The following is a 20440-nucleotide window of genomic DNA, read 5'->3' as shown; positions in this document are numbered from 1 at the left end:
ATACGACAGCAAAATTGTATTCAGGATTCAATTTAAGAGTATGAGCAAATTAAATTATATCAAATTGATAATACAGCTTATAGTTAACTATTCATGTGATATCCCAACATTGATTATTATTTGGATTTTATCATCAAATCAATTTGAAGAAGATGAAGCACAGTCTTCAATATTTACATATAGTATCTTAACAGAACAATAGAATGTATCTAATCAAATCTATACTGACTACTTTTTTACCTAAATTATTAAATAGCAAAGTTTTTAATGATTTGGTGGAAAATATAAATGTAGTGTAACAAAAGCATCTCGCTAGATTTTCATATTCTTAAATGAATTCATGCTTTTCTCATGCAACGAAACTGATATTTGTGAAATTGCTGAAAAAATTGTTTTTTTGAAAGACAAAACTTTGCATATCTATTATAAATGCGAATGTAAGGCTATTCACAGCATTTTATAAACTTATAAAGCTTTTCTGTTCTCTATTTTACTACATCATGTACATTTTTACCGAAATTATATTACATTTTTTCCCAAAAACATTGCAGAAGATTCCAATCAAATCAATATCAGCAAAAAAGAATAATATCATTTAAAAATAAAGTTTTTACATGGATATGAAAACCGAACAAAAAAGAAGACGCGTTATACTAAAAGAAGAATATGAAATAACTCTACATGATTTGTATAAATCAGTATATGCTGTAATATTATCAATGTTGAAATTAGTGTTAAGAAATACTGTTTTACCAAAGCGTTTGATTGAGTGTCCATTAGGAATTAATATTGATTCAAGTGTTGTAGCATTTTGAAAAGACCTTTCCTCAATTATATTAATAGTGCTTTGGAAAACAATAGATTCAATTGTTTCATGATAAAAAAATGCATGAAACTGGACTTTTTTGAGAGATCTAGGGGCTACATAAACCTTCAAACCATTTTTCCGCGGTACATGAATAAGAGTATCAATATTTTTATTGTAAAGGATATAATCAACTGATGCATAACTAGGATTTAAAGGATTTACTACAATTTTCTCTAATTTGTGTGCATAATTGAAAGGATTCCCTGTTGATATTTGAATTGTTGAGGCAGGAATATCAATTTCACGAACAGGAATATTATAAAAAGCGTCATCATCGATTTGTATAAGTGTGTCTGGTAATTTTATTTGTGTAATACTTGAATATGATAAAGAATATAAAAGTAAACGCTCACATGAGGAATCAATGATGAGAGACGAGTATTTAGCATCAATACTATTGTTGTAGGAAAGTGAGCCGCTTGGACAATGGACATATGCCTCTATTAGAAAACTTTTTTTAGTTTTGAATACTTTTTTGAGAGTGAATTGAATTTTAATGCAAATAGAATACAAAACTCAACCATTTTATAAATCTTAAGAATATATTTGTCGACCAAATAATTCCTATCGTTATTATATGAACGAAGTTTTTCCACAATAAGCACAGGCAATGATCCTAACTCATCTTTATCAGCTCCAAATTGATCTGAAAGATCATCAACGTAAGGATTTCCACCAATTGTTCCGATCAATTCAATCTTTTCGAATTAATTAACAATTTAGAAAATATTATCCATGAAAAAAAAAAAAAAAAAGGTATTGGGGCTTCCAGGCACTTCGTGCCCTCTAGCCCCGAAGATGTTTAGTATAAAGCCGCTTTTTAACTTCACTTAAAATGCCACGTAAGCTACGTAAGAATATACGTAAGAGGAAGAGAGCATTGAAACATCCAATAGTAAGACTGACACCACAACAACAGTTGCAACAACAAATGCTGAATGACCCCACTATGTTGCAACAAATGTCAAGCAATCCTATGCTTTTAAACCGAGTTCTTGGTGCACAGAGTGGAGGTTTAAGAGCGGCACTTTTAGCGAAAATGGCAGGCTATGGTGGAGCTGCAGACGGAACAGCCTATAACCCTCAAAGTCAAATGAATTTGAGTTCACTCAAAAATCAAATAGCAGATGTCAAAAAGTCAAACATAGACATACAGAAGCAAATAGGTGAAAACGAAAAGAAACTAGAATATGACAGACACACAAAGAAACTCAATGAGTTAAACGTAGAGAAAAAGAAGAAAGAAGAACAACTGAAAGAACTAAGTACAGAGCAATATGCGAAAAAAGTGTCAGAAAAAGCAGCAGAAGTAGCAAGAATGGAACAAGATGTCATAAATTTGAAAAACCATACTACTCGATATAAAGTACTGAAAGATGAAGAGATAAAACAAAAAGCCCTGAAGACATATATGGATAGCGATGAGTATAAAAAAGAAGTTGAAGCAAATGTAAAGGCAGAAAAACTTTTACAGTTGCAAAACCAAACCGTACAGTATGAAAACTTAGCACAAGAAAGTAAAAATAACGACGCGGCTATGCAAAAGGCAATGAAAAGCGCAGAATATATAAAGCTAACAATGACTGGTTAGATGCCCAAGCCAACGCTAAAGCAGCCCAGCTTATAGGGTCAATAAGGACAAAAATACAAGCGGATGAAGACAGTTCAAATGAAGCTTTAACAAATGCTGACTTTAAGAACGCCTTCGAAGCTCTTCATAGTAAGGTGAAACAAGTGAACGACTTCTCATCTGGAAAGAAACTGAAGTCTGAAGGTTTCGACAAAGAGTTAAAAGAAGTAGCACAAAATATGACGAAAATAACAGATGCAGCAACGAGACAGGCAGTTCAAAGTGCCTATGACGCCGTTAGAGCAACTGTTGTGAAAAGTCAAGAAAAAGAGTTACAACAGACCAAAACAGACCTAGTAAATGCTTTCTTAAGAACGAAAAGTCAGGTAGGACATTACGCTGCAGATGGAACATATGTGCCAGCTGGTGGAACTTATATACTAGCTAGTGGAACTTATATACCACCAAACCCTCCAAGAGAAGCACCTGCACCAGGACTACCTAAAACATTTACATCGTCACATGGACACAGACACAGGCATGCACCAAAACCAACACAACAACCAGCACAACAACCACCTCCACAACCAGCACAGCAACCAACAGTTCAAAACCCTGCACAACAACCACCTCCACAACCAGCACCACAACCAACAGTTCAAAACCCTGCACAACAACAACAACCACAAACAGAGCAAGGACATAAAAGAAGTAGAGAACAAGGAAACCAAGAATTCTTAAAAAGGCTTAAGGAAGACTATGGTTACCCAGATAGTATTGACTTTAGTGACAGATATAAAGAAGCTATTAGAAAGTTCAAGGATGGAAATACTGACCCGAACCTATTTAGCTTTATGGTTCAGCATAAAATCGGATATAATTTCAAACCTGGAAAATACAAGCTCGCTAAGGATATGATTTAATAGCATATCATCCAAATGACATGGATGAATTTACTCCGAGATATTTGATGTCAGAGCTAAATGACAATTCAACTCCCGTCATGAAACGCGTAAAAAATAGAGACGGAACGAAAGAAGAAAGGTTTATGAGTCCGGATGACTTAGAAAGGGAAGTTGTTAAAAACGGTCTCGGAATATATGAAATGCCAGCAGATGAGGTACAAGAAACTCCACAGGAAGAACTAGTTCAGATACAACCAGACATGGAAGAAATAGTTCAGCAACAACAGCTAGAAGAGCCTGAAGGAAACGAACAAGTCCCTCCTTTGGAAACTAACTTCACAGAACTAGATGAAGATTTGGAACAGCCGAAAAATCTTGACCCTCAACAAGTGTATGCGGAGAATATGGAATATTTCCAAGAGTCTAAAAAAAATTCGGCTGACATAGTAGAAGAATATCGAAAAATGTTCGCCGACATACAAAAGACTCCAACACCAGATGAAAATATTCAGCATAGAATGGAAGTACTGAAAGAAAATGTACACAAATACAACAACCCTTTTTACTTACGAGCATTTAACGTTCAATCTTCGGATGAACTCGGTGAAAATAAAAGGTTAAATTTCAAGAAAACATATAGAAATGAAACATTGTTTAAAGTTCATTCAGAACCTAACCAAGATGGAAACAAACCTACTTTTGTTTCTGCAGACGATGGAACTACAATGAGATGGGGTCATAAAGCTAACCCGGATAGGTGGTTCATAAACTTACAACCACAATTCCAAGAAGTTGTAGACGCAATGGAAGTCAATGGTGAACCAGATATAGCTGGTATTTTCAGCGCGGCTTTAATGCCATTGAAAGATATGAAACATGCAGATATTTTGGACCAGTATGAAATGAACATGGCTGATGGAAATATAACACCTGACGTTCTAGAACATTTATCTCAAAGAACTACACAGAACCATAGAGATGGTATATTTGGTGAAGAGTTTAGAAAGAAAGTTAGGGAGGGAGAAGGAAGAGAACCTATTGTACATGACCTTGCAAACGAAAGTTTACAAAATGTCATAAAAACTTACTTTGCAGACAATGAACTGAGAAGGGATGAATATTTAAGAAAACTCAAATGGACAGTACCAAATGAAATGTTAGTATTGAAAAACATGTTCCTTGACAAAATAAAACCAACTACAGAAATAAACGACGCAAGACTGAAAGATTGGGTAAAAGCTTTCCCATTCACAAAAGATATAGTTGGTAACATGGAAAGAAAACCAGAATGGCTACAAAAACATATATTTGGAAACGAGCTTATTCCATATGGACAGGCACTGTTTGAAGAGCTTGAACCGGAAACTCAGGAAAGAGTCATGCAAACAATAAGCGACGACTCAAATACAAACTATGACAAACTCTTTCTAGGATATAGGTTACCTGAGATGGGCGACCAGAGCCCAAAGGCAAAAAGGACATGGGAAATTTACAACATACTAGGTGAACATGAGGCAAAGATGCAACAACTTGAAGCAGAGGGCAAGTTACCAAAAGCGACACCAAAGAAGAAGAGAAGAGTAGAACAAAGTGAAAGTAGTGAAGAAGTAACTTCATCTAGTGAAAGTAGTGGCAATGAAGGAAAAAGAAGAGTTAAAAACTCAGCCAGGAAGAAAGTAAAGCTTGGTCCACGTGGGTTCTATTATGATATATAAATCCAACTATTCTATATTTTTACCCATATGAAATGTACGCCGCTCAGAATATAACACCAACAGTTTTGGATGCCATGAATGGAAATGTTTCCGAATGGTATAACGAATGCGACAATGCCATTAGAAGGTCAGAAATAGTTCCTGGAACTTACGAATATACAACTGCTGTTTCTTATGGAAACGTAGGTGAGTTTGGAGAAGGTTCTTCAACAACAGTAGATATTGCTTGCGACAGGTTTCATATTATTTCTATTGACAACTCTTTCTTATACGTGGAACAAGACATTGAAATAAAACCTTCTGCCAAGTTGTCTGACAAGAAAGGTTGCAATGGAATTTTCTATGTCGGATACCAATATGCTCCAGAAGTTTTCATGGGATATAAGATATATTCTAACTCTGACTTAGTTCAAACAGTAACATGGGCAAACTATGAATGGTTCGCTTTGAGAAACTCAGTACAACCACAAGCTAGAGAACAAACAGACCAGTATGCAACTATTGAGAAAATAAGAAGACTTGACCCTAACGTTCCAGGAGTTTATGTTGACCTTTCTGGACAAACTGCAGCAGCAGTAACCAAAGTAAAACTGAAACTTAGAGTTCCTTTGTCATCTTTCCTCATCTTCAGGTTTTTAAGATACTTGCCAAACTGGGCAGGAAAAATTTCTATCGAACTTACTCCAAGCAAAAATAACTTAGTCATTGCACCAACGCAAGACCCATTCACTCTTACTGTAGCTGGAACTGGTGGAGCCAAGTTCTGTGACTTTTGCAAAGACAAAGTTGACTTAGACTTTGGTTTCTCAAACCTCAACACTGAAGTAAACTACTACTTCAATGCTGCTGGAACTGCTTGGGACCCAGTTAAGTTCACATGCGAAAAGTTTGAATGCAAGAGAATAGAAAGCAGACTTGCAGTCTATATGTTGGACCCAGATATTTCAAATGCTTTAGCTGCCAAATATATTGCAGTTCCACTTATGTTCCCTATACACCAAATATCTGTCAAAGACTTTGCAGGTGAAGTTGGAAACCAAAGTGCTGACCCAGGTGCAAGAACAGATATTGCCTTAACAACTGCAATGAAACATGCAGATACTATGTTTGTACTGTTCAGACGAACTATAAATGACTATTCTTGTTTCTACAACCCTGGTATTAAATATCATATAAACATAGATGGCAAATACTATCCAAGAGAAGAATATTCTACAGTTGAGGATATGAGGTCATACAACTTGACATTAGATGCTATGAACTTTAACAACAACTTCACAACAACCATTAACCCTGAAATGCAAAGTTCTATTATGCCATATGTGAAAGTATGGACTCATACAGGAGCTCAAAACACTCAATATACAAATGGAGACCGTTCAAACTTTTGGCTTGGCATTCCATTTGCTGACTCAGAAGACTTTATGGGTGGTATTTCAACTGTTGGTACAGTTCAAATACAATATACTGGTGACAGAGACGGTCCAAATGAATTGAAAGCAAAGAAGTTTACAAAACCAATAGCACTTTTCACGGAAGATGCTCTTTTGAAGATTCGTTCGATGAAACCTGCTGGGGCTCCTCAGATTGGTATAACGACAGCTTCCATCGAGCAGATTTTGGCAGCAGGTCAGTAAGTTGTTCTTGAACTGACTTCTCTCCGTCAAATATTGACAGTACGCCAGTTTTGATATAATATTGTATTAAAAACTTTCCTTTAGAAATATCTGTAAGTTTTGTTGTTATATTTTTGTCAACGTCAAGAACTTTCACCATCTCGGTTATACCAACTTTCTTTGCTTTATGAAAATATTTTGGTTCAGCAAAGACTGCTATTCTATAACATTTTCCATTGTTTGTATAAAGAACTATTCTATCAATGAACTTGTATTGTTTGTGTGTGTAAACTTTGTTTTGCTTCAATTCGAAGAGATACTCAAATACGTCCATCTTTTTATTCTAAGTAAAATGTCATTTCCGAAAATAGAAGCGTAAGTGTTTCAAAAGGTTTAATGGCGGTGGCAGATGTGAAGTTAAATTCACCAACTCAAACAAACAGTCAAAGTGTTGTTGTCAATGTCAAAGAAAGAGATGTTGAAGTGGGGAAACCATACGAAGACGAAGATGGTATAACAATAGTTCCTGTAAAAGAACAACCAACATATCCTGAAGTTAGCAGAGACTTAAGTTCTGTTGCAGATATTCGAAACGACTACCAACAACTTAAAGACAAACTTAAAACTCAGGAGAAGATTGTCAGGCTTTAGGTCTAATGTTAAACTTGGTTGAGCACAACCCTGTAAAAGTGAATCATATGTCATTGCACTCATGAAATTTTGAAAGAACTATTGAAACTTTTGACAGAGGCAGACGATATAAACATCAAAGAAATAGAACCCGACATTGCTTGCTGTGGTGTTTCATACAATGTCATTGACAAGATATACGTTATGAAAGAAGGTGAAACGTTGAACTTAAAATATAGTTTCCCAGACGTCATAAAAATATTTGACGACCACAACATTTCATTAAAATTTACTTGCTAAGTAAAAATGTCAAAACTTCTTGAAAGATGTTTGAAGAAAAACAATATAGACTTTATTTCATGTAAAGGACTTTACACACTTTTGAACGATATGAAAGACCCTGTTTTGTTTGTTCGTGTAGACAAAGGAAAGTTCTATGTCTTTACAAAATATTTGAACTTCTTAGACAGAGACTTCAAGAAACGCCATGTGAAGTTTAGATGAAGTTCTTCTCCACTTTCAGAAAAAAACTTTTAAATATATGTAAATGGCAGAAAGACATAGTGGTCTATACTATTACGACTAAAAACCCTGAGTCATATAATTCTATAACAACAAACTTACAAAGTCCTCAAGGACGATATTGTAAACTAACCTTAAACACGATGACGACTAAAGCCTGTTTTGCTCTTTTGACACCAGAAGACTTTGTTGTTGTGAATGATAAAAAATACTCCTTTGAAGATACTTACTCAGATATACCACCAACAGGTTTTGTTGACTTATTTAATACTTTAAGGACGGATGTAACATGTGCTGCAACTAGAGCAGGTTTCATTATGTTTGGATGTCCGACTGAGTTTACTATAAACGATATGAGCTATAATACAAAACTTATATCTGGTTTTTACTACCAACAGTTTCCTATAACAGGAAAAGGTGTCATACAAGGTCTATCTGTTCCATTGACTTTAAGTACACCAATCTTATATATTGTTTCAAACTTAGGTTCAAAGTGCTATTCGAATGTCGACAGAAACTACTATGACCAAAAGATACTCATGCGTATAAACAACACTTTCTCTGCTGGTTTGCCTATTGTTCATTCGAATGCAGAGTTTTCAGCTTTAGTGAACTCAAACACTTTAGCAAACATAAACTTAACCTTAGTTGACGCAAACTTTGTTCCTGTAAAACTTTTATGTCCTATGTATTTGTCAATGACGGCAGAAAGTTTCGAATTGGAAGATGCAACTGGTGAAAGTATTGTACCACAAGAACAACTTCAACAACAAATAGCTCAAGAACAACTTCAACAACAAATAGCTCAAGAACAACAAATGCAACAAATGGAACAAATGCAACAACAAATAGCTCAAGAATAAAAAAAATATTTTTTTTATTTTTATAAAAAAATGTACAGAATAGACGTTTCAGATTTTTATGACTTCCAAGCGTTCAGAAATATGTGTCCATTTCGAGACTATAACAAAGCAGTCGAGAATTTGAAACGTTTAGTCATTTATGTCGACTCTGCCCCAGAATGTTATGTCATGAAAGAATGGGATGTAGTCTTTAACAAACCTAAAGCGACAATAGTTTCAGAACAAGAATGTAAACAGAAACTTAAGAAAATAAAAGTCGTACAAGTTGGTATGAAGATGTTAGATGCTTGGGATATCTTATTGTCAAAGTTAGAAGATTTTTCAGTTCGTGGTATAAAGTTCTATACACCTTCTCCAAACTTCTATTCTATCTTCACTGGATATAAATACGAACAAGTAGAATGGAAAGAAAATGTTATAGAAGCTTGGTTAGACCATGTCAAAGAAATTATATGCAATGGAAACGAAAGAGTCTATGAGTATATCTTATGTTGGTTTGCAAACATCTTACAAATCCAAGTGCTAAAAATGAAACTGCTCTCATCATAATTGGAAAACAAGGAACAGGTAAGAACACTTTCTTTACAGATATCTTATGCAAACTGTTAGAGGGCTATTCGAACCCGAATATGACAAACTTAGAAAACATCTGCGGTAAATTTAACTCTTCAATAGAGAATATGAAACTTATAGTATGTAACGAACTTCAAAGTATAGATACAACAAAGGTTTTAAACTCAGATGCTTTGAAGAGTCTCTTATAACAGACAAAGTTGGAGTTGTTGAAAGAAAATATAAAGACCAAAGAGTTTGTGAAAATGTTGCAAACTTCGTCATGGTTTCAAACAATGCCGTTCCGATGAAGTTAGAAAGTTCTGACAGAAGATATGTAGTTGTCAGAACGTCAGAAGCTCATATGCAAGATACAGAATATTTTGACGACTTAGCAGAAACTTTAACATCTGACTTTTACAACCACTTGTTCTCATATTTCATGACATTAGATATTTCTAAGTTCAATCCAAGACAAATTCCACATACCGAAGAGAGACAAACATTGTTAGAAGAACAAAGAGTGTATATGAACTGTTCATAGATGAAACTGACTTTGAGTGTTTAGATGAAAGGTCATTGTACGATTCGTATAAACAGTATTGTCAAGAGTATGGTTATATTACAGCGTCTAAACGAACATTCTTGGCAAATGTCAAAAGTCTTTTAGACGTACAGAATGGTATATATACAAAGAAAAATTTTTCTGAGTAAATTTTAAAAAAAATATTTTTTTATCCGATAGAAAAGATGACGAAATATATTTCAGTCAACAAGTACATGTCAGGACTTAAAGAAGAACTAGACCCATTCACATATTTGAATGTTTACTTCTACCATTTTGAAAAGTCTTCATTTGACAAAGTTTGGAACATCGAACCAGTTAAGTTTGCTATTGTGACTAAAAATGGTGCGAAATTTGAAGACTTAGACATAGAAGGTTTGTTAACAGTCAAAGAAAGTTTTGACAGAAGGTTTTCAAACCTTAAAGAAGGCAAAGCATACAAACTTGTTATACCTTATGAACCAAAAAAAGCAGACGACTATGAATATTATGAGTCTAAGATAGTTGAAGTTCAAGGTAAATTGGGTAAAAAGATTTTAGAGTCTAAGCCAGTGTTTGCTCCTAAAGAGGAAGAGAACATTGACATTGACCCAGAAATGTTCTAAAAATAAAATTTTATTTTTACATGTCAAATTTCTTTTTCTCTGGCTCTGGTTCTTTCTTCTCTTCTTCTACTTTCTTTTCTTTCTTTTCTCTCTTCTTCTTTTCTGGTGGAGTTATGTCAAACTTCTCAGAACCATATTTTTGTAAAAGTTCTTTGTCCTTTAATAGCTCTTCTATTCTGTTTTCTATTTCATTTTCAAGAACAGCGCATGTGTCTTCTTTGCATTCTAAGAAGTTTTGTTGGACTTCATCTCTCCAAGAGGCGTCATCTCTGTCAACAAGTCTGTCATTGACAAATTTTAAGACTTCTCTGCTTAAGGTTTTATGGTTCTTGTCATATTCCCAGAAACAGAACTTTAGAACAAATTCCCCTTTCTTGTTTACACTATGTAAGATTTTATGGTCGACAGATGTTTTGCTGTCGAAAAGCTTGTCTCGAATATAGATAGCGAAATCGCTAGACATTTCCTAAAAGATAAAAATTTTAATTTTTCTAAAAATATGTTAGAAAAAAAGTTTGCTGACATTGACAAGAAATTTGAGAATGTTTTAAACAAGAACAAGAGGAAGTTGGAAAATGCTCAGATAAAACCCATACATGACAAGTTCCTATTTGCTCAGAATGGATAACAGGTCTAATCGCACCACCTGGGTCGGGTAAGACTTTCACTTATCTTAAAATGGCTGCACAACAACAAGAACTAGATGAGAAGAACCCATTCTATGAGTTAGTAGTCATTTGTAGTACTTCTGGTCAATTTGACCAAACCGTCAATTCGTTCAAAGATATTATAAAAAAGTCTAAGTTAGTATGTATAAAAGATACTGAGTTGTTAGATTGGATAAAGAAGTACCAAAGAAGAGTTTTGAAGTACAATGCTATAAATGAGTATATAAATTCGAGGTTTAAAGACCCAAATGAGGAAATGCAGAGAATATTAGAGAAGAAACACTTCAGAAACAAACAGAAAGAGATAGAATACATTTCGAAGAAATTGCAATCTTACGATTGGAAGACTTACCCTCATAGATGTCTTCTTATCTTAGATGATTTCGCCTCTCATCCTTGTTAAAGAACAGAGAACAAGACATGTGTCGAATTCTTAAGAAGCTCAGACACTTTAACATCTCAGTTGTCATTTGTGTACAGACAGCAAAGAGTTTAAGTAAGGATGTAAAGAGAATACTTACTGACATTGTACTTTTCCCTGGATTGTCCGAAGACGATTTCATGGAACTTATGAAAGAGTCCATGGCAGGTAAGTTTGACAGACATGAACTATGGGAGAAGTACAAAGTCATACAAGACCCTCATACTTCTTTCAGAATTCATATCTACGCAAACAAAGTTCAAATTGTAAAAAGTCAAGCGTAAAAATGTAAGTGTTTGAGTCTTAGTCTGTTGTGGTGCTGGGGCTGTCGGTTCTTCTGGCTTTGGAAGACATTCAGGAAGAGTTCTTCCAGTTGTCCGTTTGTGTCCTGTCGGAAGGAAGGACTTTTCCTGTCGGAAAGAAAAACTTTTCCTGTCGGAAAGAAAAACTTTTCCTGTCGGAAGGAAAAACTTTTTCTGAAGGTCGGCCAAAAAGTTCTCAATTTTCGAAAATTTGAATGGTTTACGGACGGACAACAGAAAAAATTTTTCCTGTCGGAAAGAAAAACTTTTCCTGTCGGAAGGAAGGACTTTTCCTGTCGGAAGGAAGGACTTTTCCTGTCGGAAAGAAAAACTTTTCCTGTCGGAAGGAAGGACTCGGAATGTCGGAAGGAAGGACTCGGAATGCCAGAAGGAAGGACTCGGAATGCCAGAAGGATTTGACAAGACAATTTACCTTATAGAGCTACCTGAGCCATCTTTGGTGTCAAGCTTGAAAAATAAACGCTTTACATGTATTTTTCAGCAACTTCGTCAAATAATTTTATAGCACTATCTATCTCATCTACTTCAAACGTTTCTTTACCTTTCGTGGGAGCACCATACCTTTTCTCAAAAACTTCAAGCAGTTCTGTTTCAGCAGCTCTCATATCATTTACAAACACAACCTTAACTCTATTGACTATACTGTCATATCTTTTAGTTATATTATATGTTCTTCCTATCTTATATCTCTTTGTATTGAAGTCCTTCGGTTTCTGAACGATGTAAAGTAAGCCTTCACTGCAACGTTCCGTATCGAATGAACCATATGTTATGAAATTATATCCAACAACTGGGTCAATCCAGAACAAAACTAGTGGTATAAGACTTTTGTCGATGAGATATGCTGTAGTTCCATAGAATCTTACCGATATCAAAAGCTCAGGATTTCTTGTCAAAATTTTCTGAGTTGAAGCATTTCTAACCCAGTCCTTTGCTCTCTTTCCAGATGGTGTTAAAATGTCTGACAAAGAATATTTTTTGTATTTCTTTGAGTATCTTACGTTTAAATCACCTATTCTAACCACTTTGGTGTCATTGTCTATCTTTTTAACTGTTTCAAACTCAGTGCTTGTCATTTCCTGTCTTTACATACAAAATAAAAAAAAATATTTTAAAAAAACTAACGTTAATTTTATTTTTTCTATCTTGTATAAAAGATATGATTTCAGGGATTTTTTTTACGATTTTCATAGAGTTTTGGCGACCAGGGTTTTTCCCCTGCTCGCATTTTTTCACGATTTTCATGTGTTTTTTTACGATTTTCATGAGTTTTAGGCGACTACGGTTTTTAACGTACTCGCATTTTTTCACGATTTTCATGAGTTTTAGGCGACCCGAAAAAAACCGGGGTCGCATTTTTTCACGATTTTCGTACGGAATCTCTATCCTCGGTTTTTCGAGGGTAGCATTTTTTCACGATTTTCATAGAGTTTTTTTACGATTTTCGTACGGAATCTCGTCCCTCGGTTTTCCGAGGGTCGCATTTTTTCACGATTTTCATGAGTTTTTTTCACGATTTTCGTACGGAATCTCTATCCTCGGTTTTTCGAGGGTAGCAAACATATGAGGAAATTCATGAAATTTGGTCATTTTTTTCAGCAAAAATATATTTTAGATCTAACCAGGTCCCTCGGTCCCTCGGTCCCTCTGTCAACTAACATCTTTTTGAAAACGGTGACAACATGACATTTTGACAACAGTCCAGGAAATAGACTTCTTCGTAAATGTTTTTGTTGAGATTTCTTCGTCAATGAGCGTAAATCAGACAAAAATGAGTTTTGGTTGAAAAAACAGGTGGAGCCAAAAAGTGGCTCGACCTCAAAACAAGCATTTTGTGAAGAATATACCACCCCGCGGAATTCCGGCGGGTGCTTTTTATACAAAACATATACGATGAAGTCTCAACAAAACAAGCATTTTGTGAAGAATATACCACCCCGCGGAATTCCGGCGGGTGCTTTTTATACAAAACATATACGATGAAGTCTCAACAAAACAAGCATTTTGTGAAGAATATACCACCCCGCGGAATTCCGGCGGGTGCTTTTTATACAAAACATGTACGATGAAAGTCTTGACAAAACATATACGATGAAAGTCTTGACAAAACATATACGATGAAAGTCTTGACAAAACATATACGATGAAGAAGTCATGACAAAACAAGCATTTTGTGAAGAATATACCAACCCGCGGAATTCCGCGGGGTGCTTTTTATACAAAACATTTACGATGAAATCATGGCAAAACAAGCATTTCGTGAAGAATATACCACCTGCCGGAATTCCGGCGGGTGCTTTTTATACAAAACATTTACGATGAAATCATGGCAAAACAAGCATTTCGTGAAGAATATACCACCTGCCGGAATTCCGGCGGGTGCTTTTTATACAAAACATTGACGATGAAATCATGGCAAAACAAGCATTTCGTGAAGAATATACCACCTGCCGGAATTCCGGCGGGTGCTTTTTATACAAAACATTTACGAAGAAGTCTATCTCCTGTGTTGTTGTCAAAATGTCATGTTGTCACACTTTTTCAGAGAAGTTTAAATTACCTGGTGACGTAGTGACACCTAAAAACCATCTAACCTAAAATATATTTTTGCCGAATTCAATAAAAAAAATGGTTCATTTACTCACAATATTTTTGTACAAAACGACCCCAAACTTTTAACCTCTCTTCTGCAGCTTCTAATGAAACTTTAGCGAGTTCATATTCTCTAAATTCTCTCTTTAAATCTTCTTGTTCCCATTGGTCTAGTTCGTATGGAGAGTCTCTATAACCAGAACATATCTCACGTTCATGTTCTATTTGTTTTAAACACTTTTTTCTAACTTCTTCTTCGAACAAAGGTTTTGCATTCTCTACTGTATCTTCAAGTTCTTCTTCATCTAATTTCTCATGAACTTTCTTGTCTATGGAGTCCAGAATTTTTCCAACTGCTATGCAATATTTTGGAGAAGCCCACATTGCTATATAGTTTACGAGTCTTGGGTCTACATACGTTCCTCTAACCTGTTTGATTTCATCCGGAATTCCTGCATGAACTTTGTATAAAAAGCAACCGCCGGAATTCCGGCGGTTGGTATATTCTTCACAAAATGCCTTAAAATACTCTTCCCAGGACTTATTTTCCAACAACTTTCTAAAGTCCTTCCTAAACTGCTGACACATATTTGTTACATTTATATAACCATCCTTGTCTCTACGTAAGACTTCAATACCGTTGTAAGTGCCTTTTGTGAATGTTTCGCCATTAGATTTGTTCGTGAACGTTTTTGCTTCGACTGTCATTTCAGTTCTTACAATAAAAATAAAAAATATATTTTAGGTGAAGTGGTGAGATCTCACCTCTTTTTTCACCTCTTTTCTCACCCGTTGAATTTTCATGAATTTTCCCGAAATAAAATAAAAAATATTTTTTGGTGGTACGTCGGACATTCGTTTGTGGCTTAACCGTCGGACCACAACGATAAAAATCTCATTTTAACTCACTTTTTTTCTATCTTAAGGAAATTCATGAAAATTCAAGAGGGTGAAAAAAGAGGTGAGAAAAGAGGTGAGATCTCACCACTTCACCTAAAATATATTTTTCAATACTTTTTCAGCACAAAATTCATGAAAATTCAACGGGTGAAAAAACAGGTGAGAAAACAGGTGAGATCTCACCACTTCACCTAAAATATATTTTTCAATACTTTTTCAGCACTTTTCCGTAGTTGTATATGAAAGACAATTCGAGATAAAAGTCATAGTATAATGGTATTATATGCTGCACACCGTTTGTTGTGAACCAAACTTGAAAGTCAGAGAAACTGTTACTAGGTGGTTCGTAGAATTTAGAAGCAAAGTCATAAAAGTCCTTACCGATACACAGAAAACTGTTGTTGCTTGAACTGAAACTTGCATGACACATGACATTTTGAGGGTCAAACACGTTTCTATAAACTGTCAAATCTGCTGGTGGGAGTATAAATTTAAATGGACCATCTGGTGGTAATGGTTCGTTCTGGTTTAGTAACCGAAGAAATTGCGCCCAAGAACGTTTGTCCACCCCCCAATATAAAAACTCTGTATCTCTTGGAGGGTTAATTTCAATCTTTTGAAATGAAACTGTGGAGTTCATCTTGTCATATTCTAGTTTCAGATAGTATGTTCCATTTAGTAAAGAGTCGTATTTTTCTTGAAATTCCCAGTAGTATTTGTTTATTTGAGTTTGAAAGTCATTTAGAGTTTTTTCAAGACTTTCGTCTGAACGAATTGTAAAGATTTTCATTTCGTCAAATTTTTCTATTAGACCATCAGAACCTTTATACTGACCGTGAAAATATACTGCGAACATGAATGCATTAGTTCTATTTGAAAACAAAACTCTTCTAAATCCTATTGCCTTTGCATCTGAAGGACTTTGAAGCCAACGAATTGGATAGTCAAACCTGTATGTACGGGATGAAATTTCTTCATCTGAAATATTTCTACCAGCGTTTGTAAAGATATAGTCTAACGGTTTTGTATCTGCTACTTTTGTTCTTTGTTTTTCAACCTGAAGCATTTAATATATGTAAAAATATACTGTTTTAAAAACGTTTTAAAATGGTATGCAATTTTTTATTTCATGCAATGTTTTATTTCTGTGCCGTCTTCAAGTATACCCCAGTACTTTCGCTTGGAGAGGACATGAACTTCGGAAAATACCTTGTCTAGCTTAAAAAAGCCCATCTTTTCACCGACCATTCCCATTTCAATGAGTTTGTTGTATCCTTCTTCGTTCGTCATAAGTGCGTCAATGTTCTCATAGTATACCTTCACTTTGGATTTGACCTCGGAGAAAAATTTGTTGTAGTTGTCAAGGACTGCCTTTGCGAACTGAGGGTATGACCAATGTTCGACAATAGGTTTTACTGTGGTTACTAAGCCATTTTGACCTTCGGTGAACTCGTATTTCAAAACAAAAGGAGAAAACCTTTCAACAAAGTTGTCGACCTTCTCATAGTGTTTACTCTTCATCTTTTGAGGTTTTTTAATGGAATACCCCCATGTCGAATTCATAAGCAATTTGAGTGTCATTGCAAGTTTGGGGTTTGAAGCTTTCCTAATATCATACAGTTGTTGTATGACTTTTCCAACTGTATAGTTCCTTCCCGGGAACTCACCATTTTCGTTTGGAATTCCAGTCGGAATATATTGGACAAATCTCATGTACGCAGCGTTAAGGTCGACATAGTATATTTTTTCATCTGAGTCGAACTTGTCGCATCCAATCGGACCAGTTCGTGGAAATTCAAGTGAGTCTCTTATCTTTTGAGAAACCTCGCCTGTTATCTCATAAACATCGTCGAAGCAACCTGTTTCATATAAAACCTTCTGACCTAACTCAGATGCTCTCCAATACAATTTGACGTCAATTGGATGTCTCAATGGAAGTTTGTTTATAGCATCTTGAAGTTCTTGCAACCTCATTGGAAGTTCTTCTGGTTCAGGTTGGTATCCGAACAATCCAACTCCTTTTGGAACTGTGTACTTCTTTTGTGCTATAACTTTGTCTGGAACAACTTTTGGTCTTACCAACAATGAAAAGTTTGTTTCGTCTTTTGGTACAAAAGTTTCTGTCAGCTTGTCATCTGGAATTGGTTCCAACAAGCCTTTCTCGAAAAGAATGTTAACAGCTTTGACAATGTTGCACTTGCCTTTTCCGAACAATGGGTTTGTAAGACTTTCGTTTAACATGAAGTGGTTGTGGATGAGTACAATCTTCAACCATGGTAAGTCTTTGTCAACAACATAGTCGTCATGTGAAGAACCTTTCTCAGTCGGAATGTTGACTCGGATATTGACATTTGCCAACGGTGCAATTTTTGTCAATTGACCTCTGAGAATGTACCTTGTCTTCACACATGACTCAAGATACTTCATTTTCTCATCTGTAACAAGACCAGAGTTCCTGAGACATGTAAGAATACAAGGTTCATTGACAATTGTTTCAATTGAATTGTAAATTCCATACCTGGTTAAGTCAATGTCAGACTTATTTCTGAACGGGAAATACCCAGCATGTTGTCTGACTGCTTGAGGGTTAGGTTGGTACCATTCGAACTTGACACTTGCAATTCCTTCAATTGCATTCAAAATGTCTGAGTCGGAGTCAACCATTTGTTCTCTCTTTGTAGTCTTGAAAGCGTCAAGAAGTTGTGCGGCTGTTGTGACATTGCCATGTGCATAGTAAATATGACCATCCAAATCTGTTACGGTTAGTCTGAGATTGTATCCTTTCTTATTTCCGTCTTGAATTGCAGCAAGTACACCCATGAAGCCTTCTTTGTTCTTTCCTTCGTCAAAGTTTACTGTAAAGGTTCGACCAGATGTAATTTTACTTCTAACCTCACGATACTTTTCATATGCATATCTTGTTCTTTCCATCGGAGCATGTGCATCTTCACCTTTTCCTTTTTTCCTTCTCAAAGGGCGCAATTGTTCGTCATGTTTCCAGTAGAATCTGGCAAAGCCGTCGTGTCCTTCAACTTGAGGTTCAGTAACATCGAAAGGCATGTCCATAAGACGTTCTTCTTCTAACCTCTCTAATCTGTTTGGATAATTTGCGCGTGCTGTTTCTAAGTCCATTTCATAGCGAAGACCAGACAGTTTGTCATAGACTTTTATGGGTCTTCCCTTCCTATATTTAAACTTCTTCGAAACTCTCCAACCATATCTTTCTAACTCTGCTTTTATTCTAGCAGACCTTCTGTCCATTCTATACGGGGGCATTTTTATAAAAATAAAAAAATGTTTTTCCTTTTACTTTACATAACCACCCGCTGCCATAAGTCTTTGACGCCAACCCATACCAGCTAATGAAGGTTGACTTGGTTTAGTCTCCAAACTAACCTTTGGTTTTGGTTTATCTTCAGTTTTTGGCTTCCCTTCTTCTATTGGTTTTTCGTCACTTTTCGGTTCCTCTGACTTTACCTCACTTGCAGGAACAGTTGTGTCGTCAACATCTTCATAAATGTCATATGCCATTTGTTTTTGTTTTCCTTTCAACTTTTTGTGTTTGTTGTAAAGTTTAGAATATTTCGACTCTAAGTCAATGAGATGTTCTATAATGAACTGTTGGTCAGTGAAGTAAACTTTTCCATCTGTTGTCTCATAAACTCCTTCAGACTTCAATATTTTATTTGTGAGAGTCTGTTTCTTTTTTGAGATACTTGCCGTTCCATTTTTATGAAAAGTGACTTTGTAGTTAGAGTTTGTATTTCCAGACCTGGCACTTTCTATTATTGAATTTTTCTCTTCATCTGTAAGTTCTTTGACAGGTTTTGACAATGGTTCTGAACTTTTTGTTTGTGGTGTCAAATCTACCGTTTCAACTTCTTCGGTCATTTCATCTCAGTAAAAAATTTTAGTTTGGTTTGTTTTCAACTGGTTGTTGAGGTTTTTTAAGTCGGTCTAAAACTTCCTGAGGTATAGGAAGAACTTGACAAACACGTGGTGGTGTAACTGCTGGAAGCCGACAAATCCATCTTGAACCCATTTGTCTCAATGCTGTATTGTTCATTTCATCTCAGTAAAAAACTTTACATTCCCCACGTTTGAGGCGTTGAGGTTGGTTGTTGTTTACCCACTGTTGTGCATGGTTATATCCTCTGTTAAAGAATCTTTCACCTTGGTCCATATAGTGCCCTGCTTGGTTATAGTAGTCATTTGCTTTGTTATAGTAGTTTCCTGCTTGTCTTCCTACATTGTCCATCCATCCTTGAACTTTTCCTCTTGTTTCAGGATTTGGAATAAGATTTGCTGCATCTCGTGCTACCTCCCAACCTTTCTGTACAGTTTGTATAATAGGTTGTGCTTTCTCTTTCAGTATACCTAATGTACTCAAAATCTTCCTTCCAATTCCAAATGCACCTCTGGCTAGTGTTCCCACTGCGGGCAAAAATCTGGATGCGACTCCTGCTAATGCGCCAAATAAACCCATTTCTTATGGGTTAAAAATGACGAATTCAAACAAGGACCCGTATGTTTCTAAGGCAACAAAGAAAGCACTCATGGTAAAAATCTTTAGTTCAACACAAATGCTTGGTTTATGGATATCTTGGAAAACATTCCGAGGTATAGAGAAGATGGACCACCATACTGGCTAATATTTGTCGGTCAAAACACAAGATACTGTGAAGCCATACCATTACAGTCCAAAAATATTTTAGATGTGAAAACTGCTTTGACAATATTCGTTGACAAATACCATCCAACAAAACTGACATCTGACTGTGAAAGTTCTTTCAAATCAGACGATATTAAAAACTATCTGCGTTCAAAAATGTAAACCAATATTTCATTGTCGACCAAAACCATTCTGCTCTTGGTGTCATTGACAGTTTAAAAATCTTAAGAGACTTAAATCAACCACAAGGTGGTGAAGCAAATGAAATGTCATATGACGACAAATATAGACACTTCTCCATGGCAAAGATGAGACAAGTTTTAAATATTTACAATAGCCGTAAACAAAAAGGTTTGGGAAACCACTCCCCTGAAGAAATGAAAAACAACCCGACTTAGAGAAAGACTATATATTTAATAGTTTAGTCAAAAGAGACAAACAAGAAAGAATGCC

At 35.6% G+C, this 20440-nt stretch overlaps 7 protein-coding genes and 3 pseudogenes across 10 annotated transcripts, besides 2 other annotated features; 5 read left to right on the top strand and 5 right to left on the bottom strand.

Annotated features, from left to right (window-relative positions):
* Positions 1 to 1703: 1703 nt before the first annotated feature.
* On the top strand, positions 1704 to 3731 carry TVAGG3_0886280 (annotated as a pseudogene). Its single transcript has one exon. A coding segment is annotated over exon 1 (2028 nt).
* A 280-nt stretch (positions 3732 to 4011) lies between these two features.
* Positions 4012 to 20440: part of a mobile genetic element that runs on past the window's edge.
* TVAGG3_0886270 (protein of unknown function, DUF4106 family) lies at positions 5433 to 6435 on the top strand (the record flags this gene model as incomplete). The annotated part of the gene is made up of 1 exon (XM_051250656.1): positions 5433 to 6435. A coding segment is annotated over one exon (1003 nt), but the record flags the coding sequence as incomplete, so codon positions are not given.
* TVAGG3_0886260 lies at positions 7852 to 8689 on the top strand (annotated as a pseudogene). The gene has a single exon. A coding segment is annotated over exon 1 (838 nt).
* Positions 9992 to 10411, top strand: TVAGG3_0886250 (protein of unknown function, DUF4108 family; the record flags this gene model as incomplete). The annotated part of the gene is made up of 1 exon (XM_051250655.1): positions 9992 to 10411. One exon carries the CDS (start codon positions 9992 to 9994, stop codon positions 10409 to 10411), a length of 420 nt encoding a protein of 139 aa, XP_051086130.1.
* TVAGG3_0886240 (uncharacterized protein) lies at positions 10428 to 10874 on the bottom strand (the record flags this gene model as incomplete). The annotated part of the gene is made up of 1 exon (XM_051250654.1): positions 10428 to 10874. The coding sequence occupies one exon, from the start codon at positions 10872 to 10874 to the stop codon at positions 10428 to 10430; it is 447 nt and encodes a 148-aa protein (XP_051086129.1).
* Positions 10911 to 11784, top strand: TVAGG3_0886230 (annotated as a pseudogene). The gene has a single exon. A coding segment is annotated over exon 1 (874 nt).
* Positions 12970 to 13123: a mobile genetic element.
* Positions 15646 to 16381, bottom strand: TVAGG3_0886210 (uncharacterized protein; the record flags this gene model as incomplete). The annotated part of the gene is made up of 1 exon (XM_051250653.1): positions 15646 to 16381. A coding segment is annotated over one exon (736 nt), but the record flags the coding sequence as incomplete, so codon positions are not given.
* Positions 16438 to 18576, bottom strand: TVAGG3_0886200 (DNA/RNA polymerases family; the record flags this gene model as incomplete). The annotated part of the gene is made up of 1 exon (XM_051250652.1): positions 16438 to 18576. One exon carries the CDS (start codon positions 18574 to 18576, stop codon positions 16438 to 16440), a length of 2139 nt encoding a protein of 712 aa, XP_051086127.1.
* TVAGG3_0886190 (phage tail repeat-like family) lies at positions 18622 to 19206 on the bottom strand (the record flags this gene model as incomplete). The annotated part of the gene is made up of 1 exon (XM_051250651.1): positions 18622 to 19206. The coding sequence occupies one exon, from the start codon at positions 19204 to 19206 to the stop codon at positions 18622 to 18624; it is 585 nt and encodes a 194-aa protein (XP_051086126.1).
* Positions 19226 to 19381, bottom strand: TVAGG3_0886180 (uncharacterized protein; the record flags this gene model as incomplete). The annotated part of the gene is made up of 1 exon (XM_051250650.1): positions 19226 to 19381. One exon carries the CDS (start codon positions 19379 to 19381, stop codon positions 19226 to 19228), a length of 156 nt encoding a protein of 51 aa, XP_051086125.1.

Source organism: Trichomonas vaginalis, chromosome VI (assembly GCF_026262505.1).
Source record: "Trichomonas vaginalis G3 chromosome VI, whole genome shotgun sequence".
In the NCBI taxonomy this organism is placed as follows: Eukaryota; Parabasalia; order Trichomonadida; family Trichomonadidae; genus Trichomonas; species Trichomonas vaginalis.
This window is presented reverse-complemented; position numbering and strand designations above follow the sequence as displayed.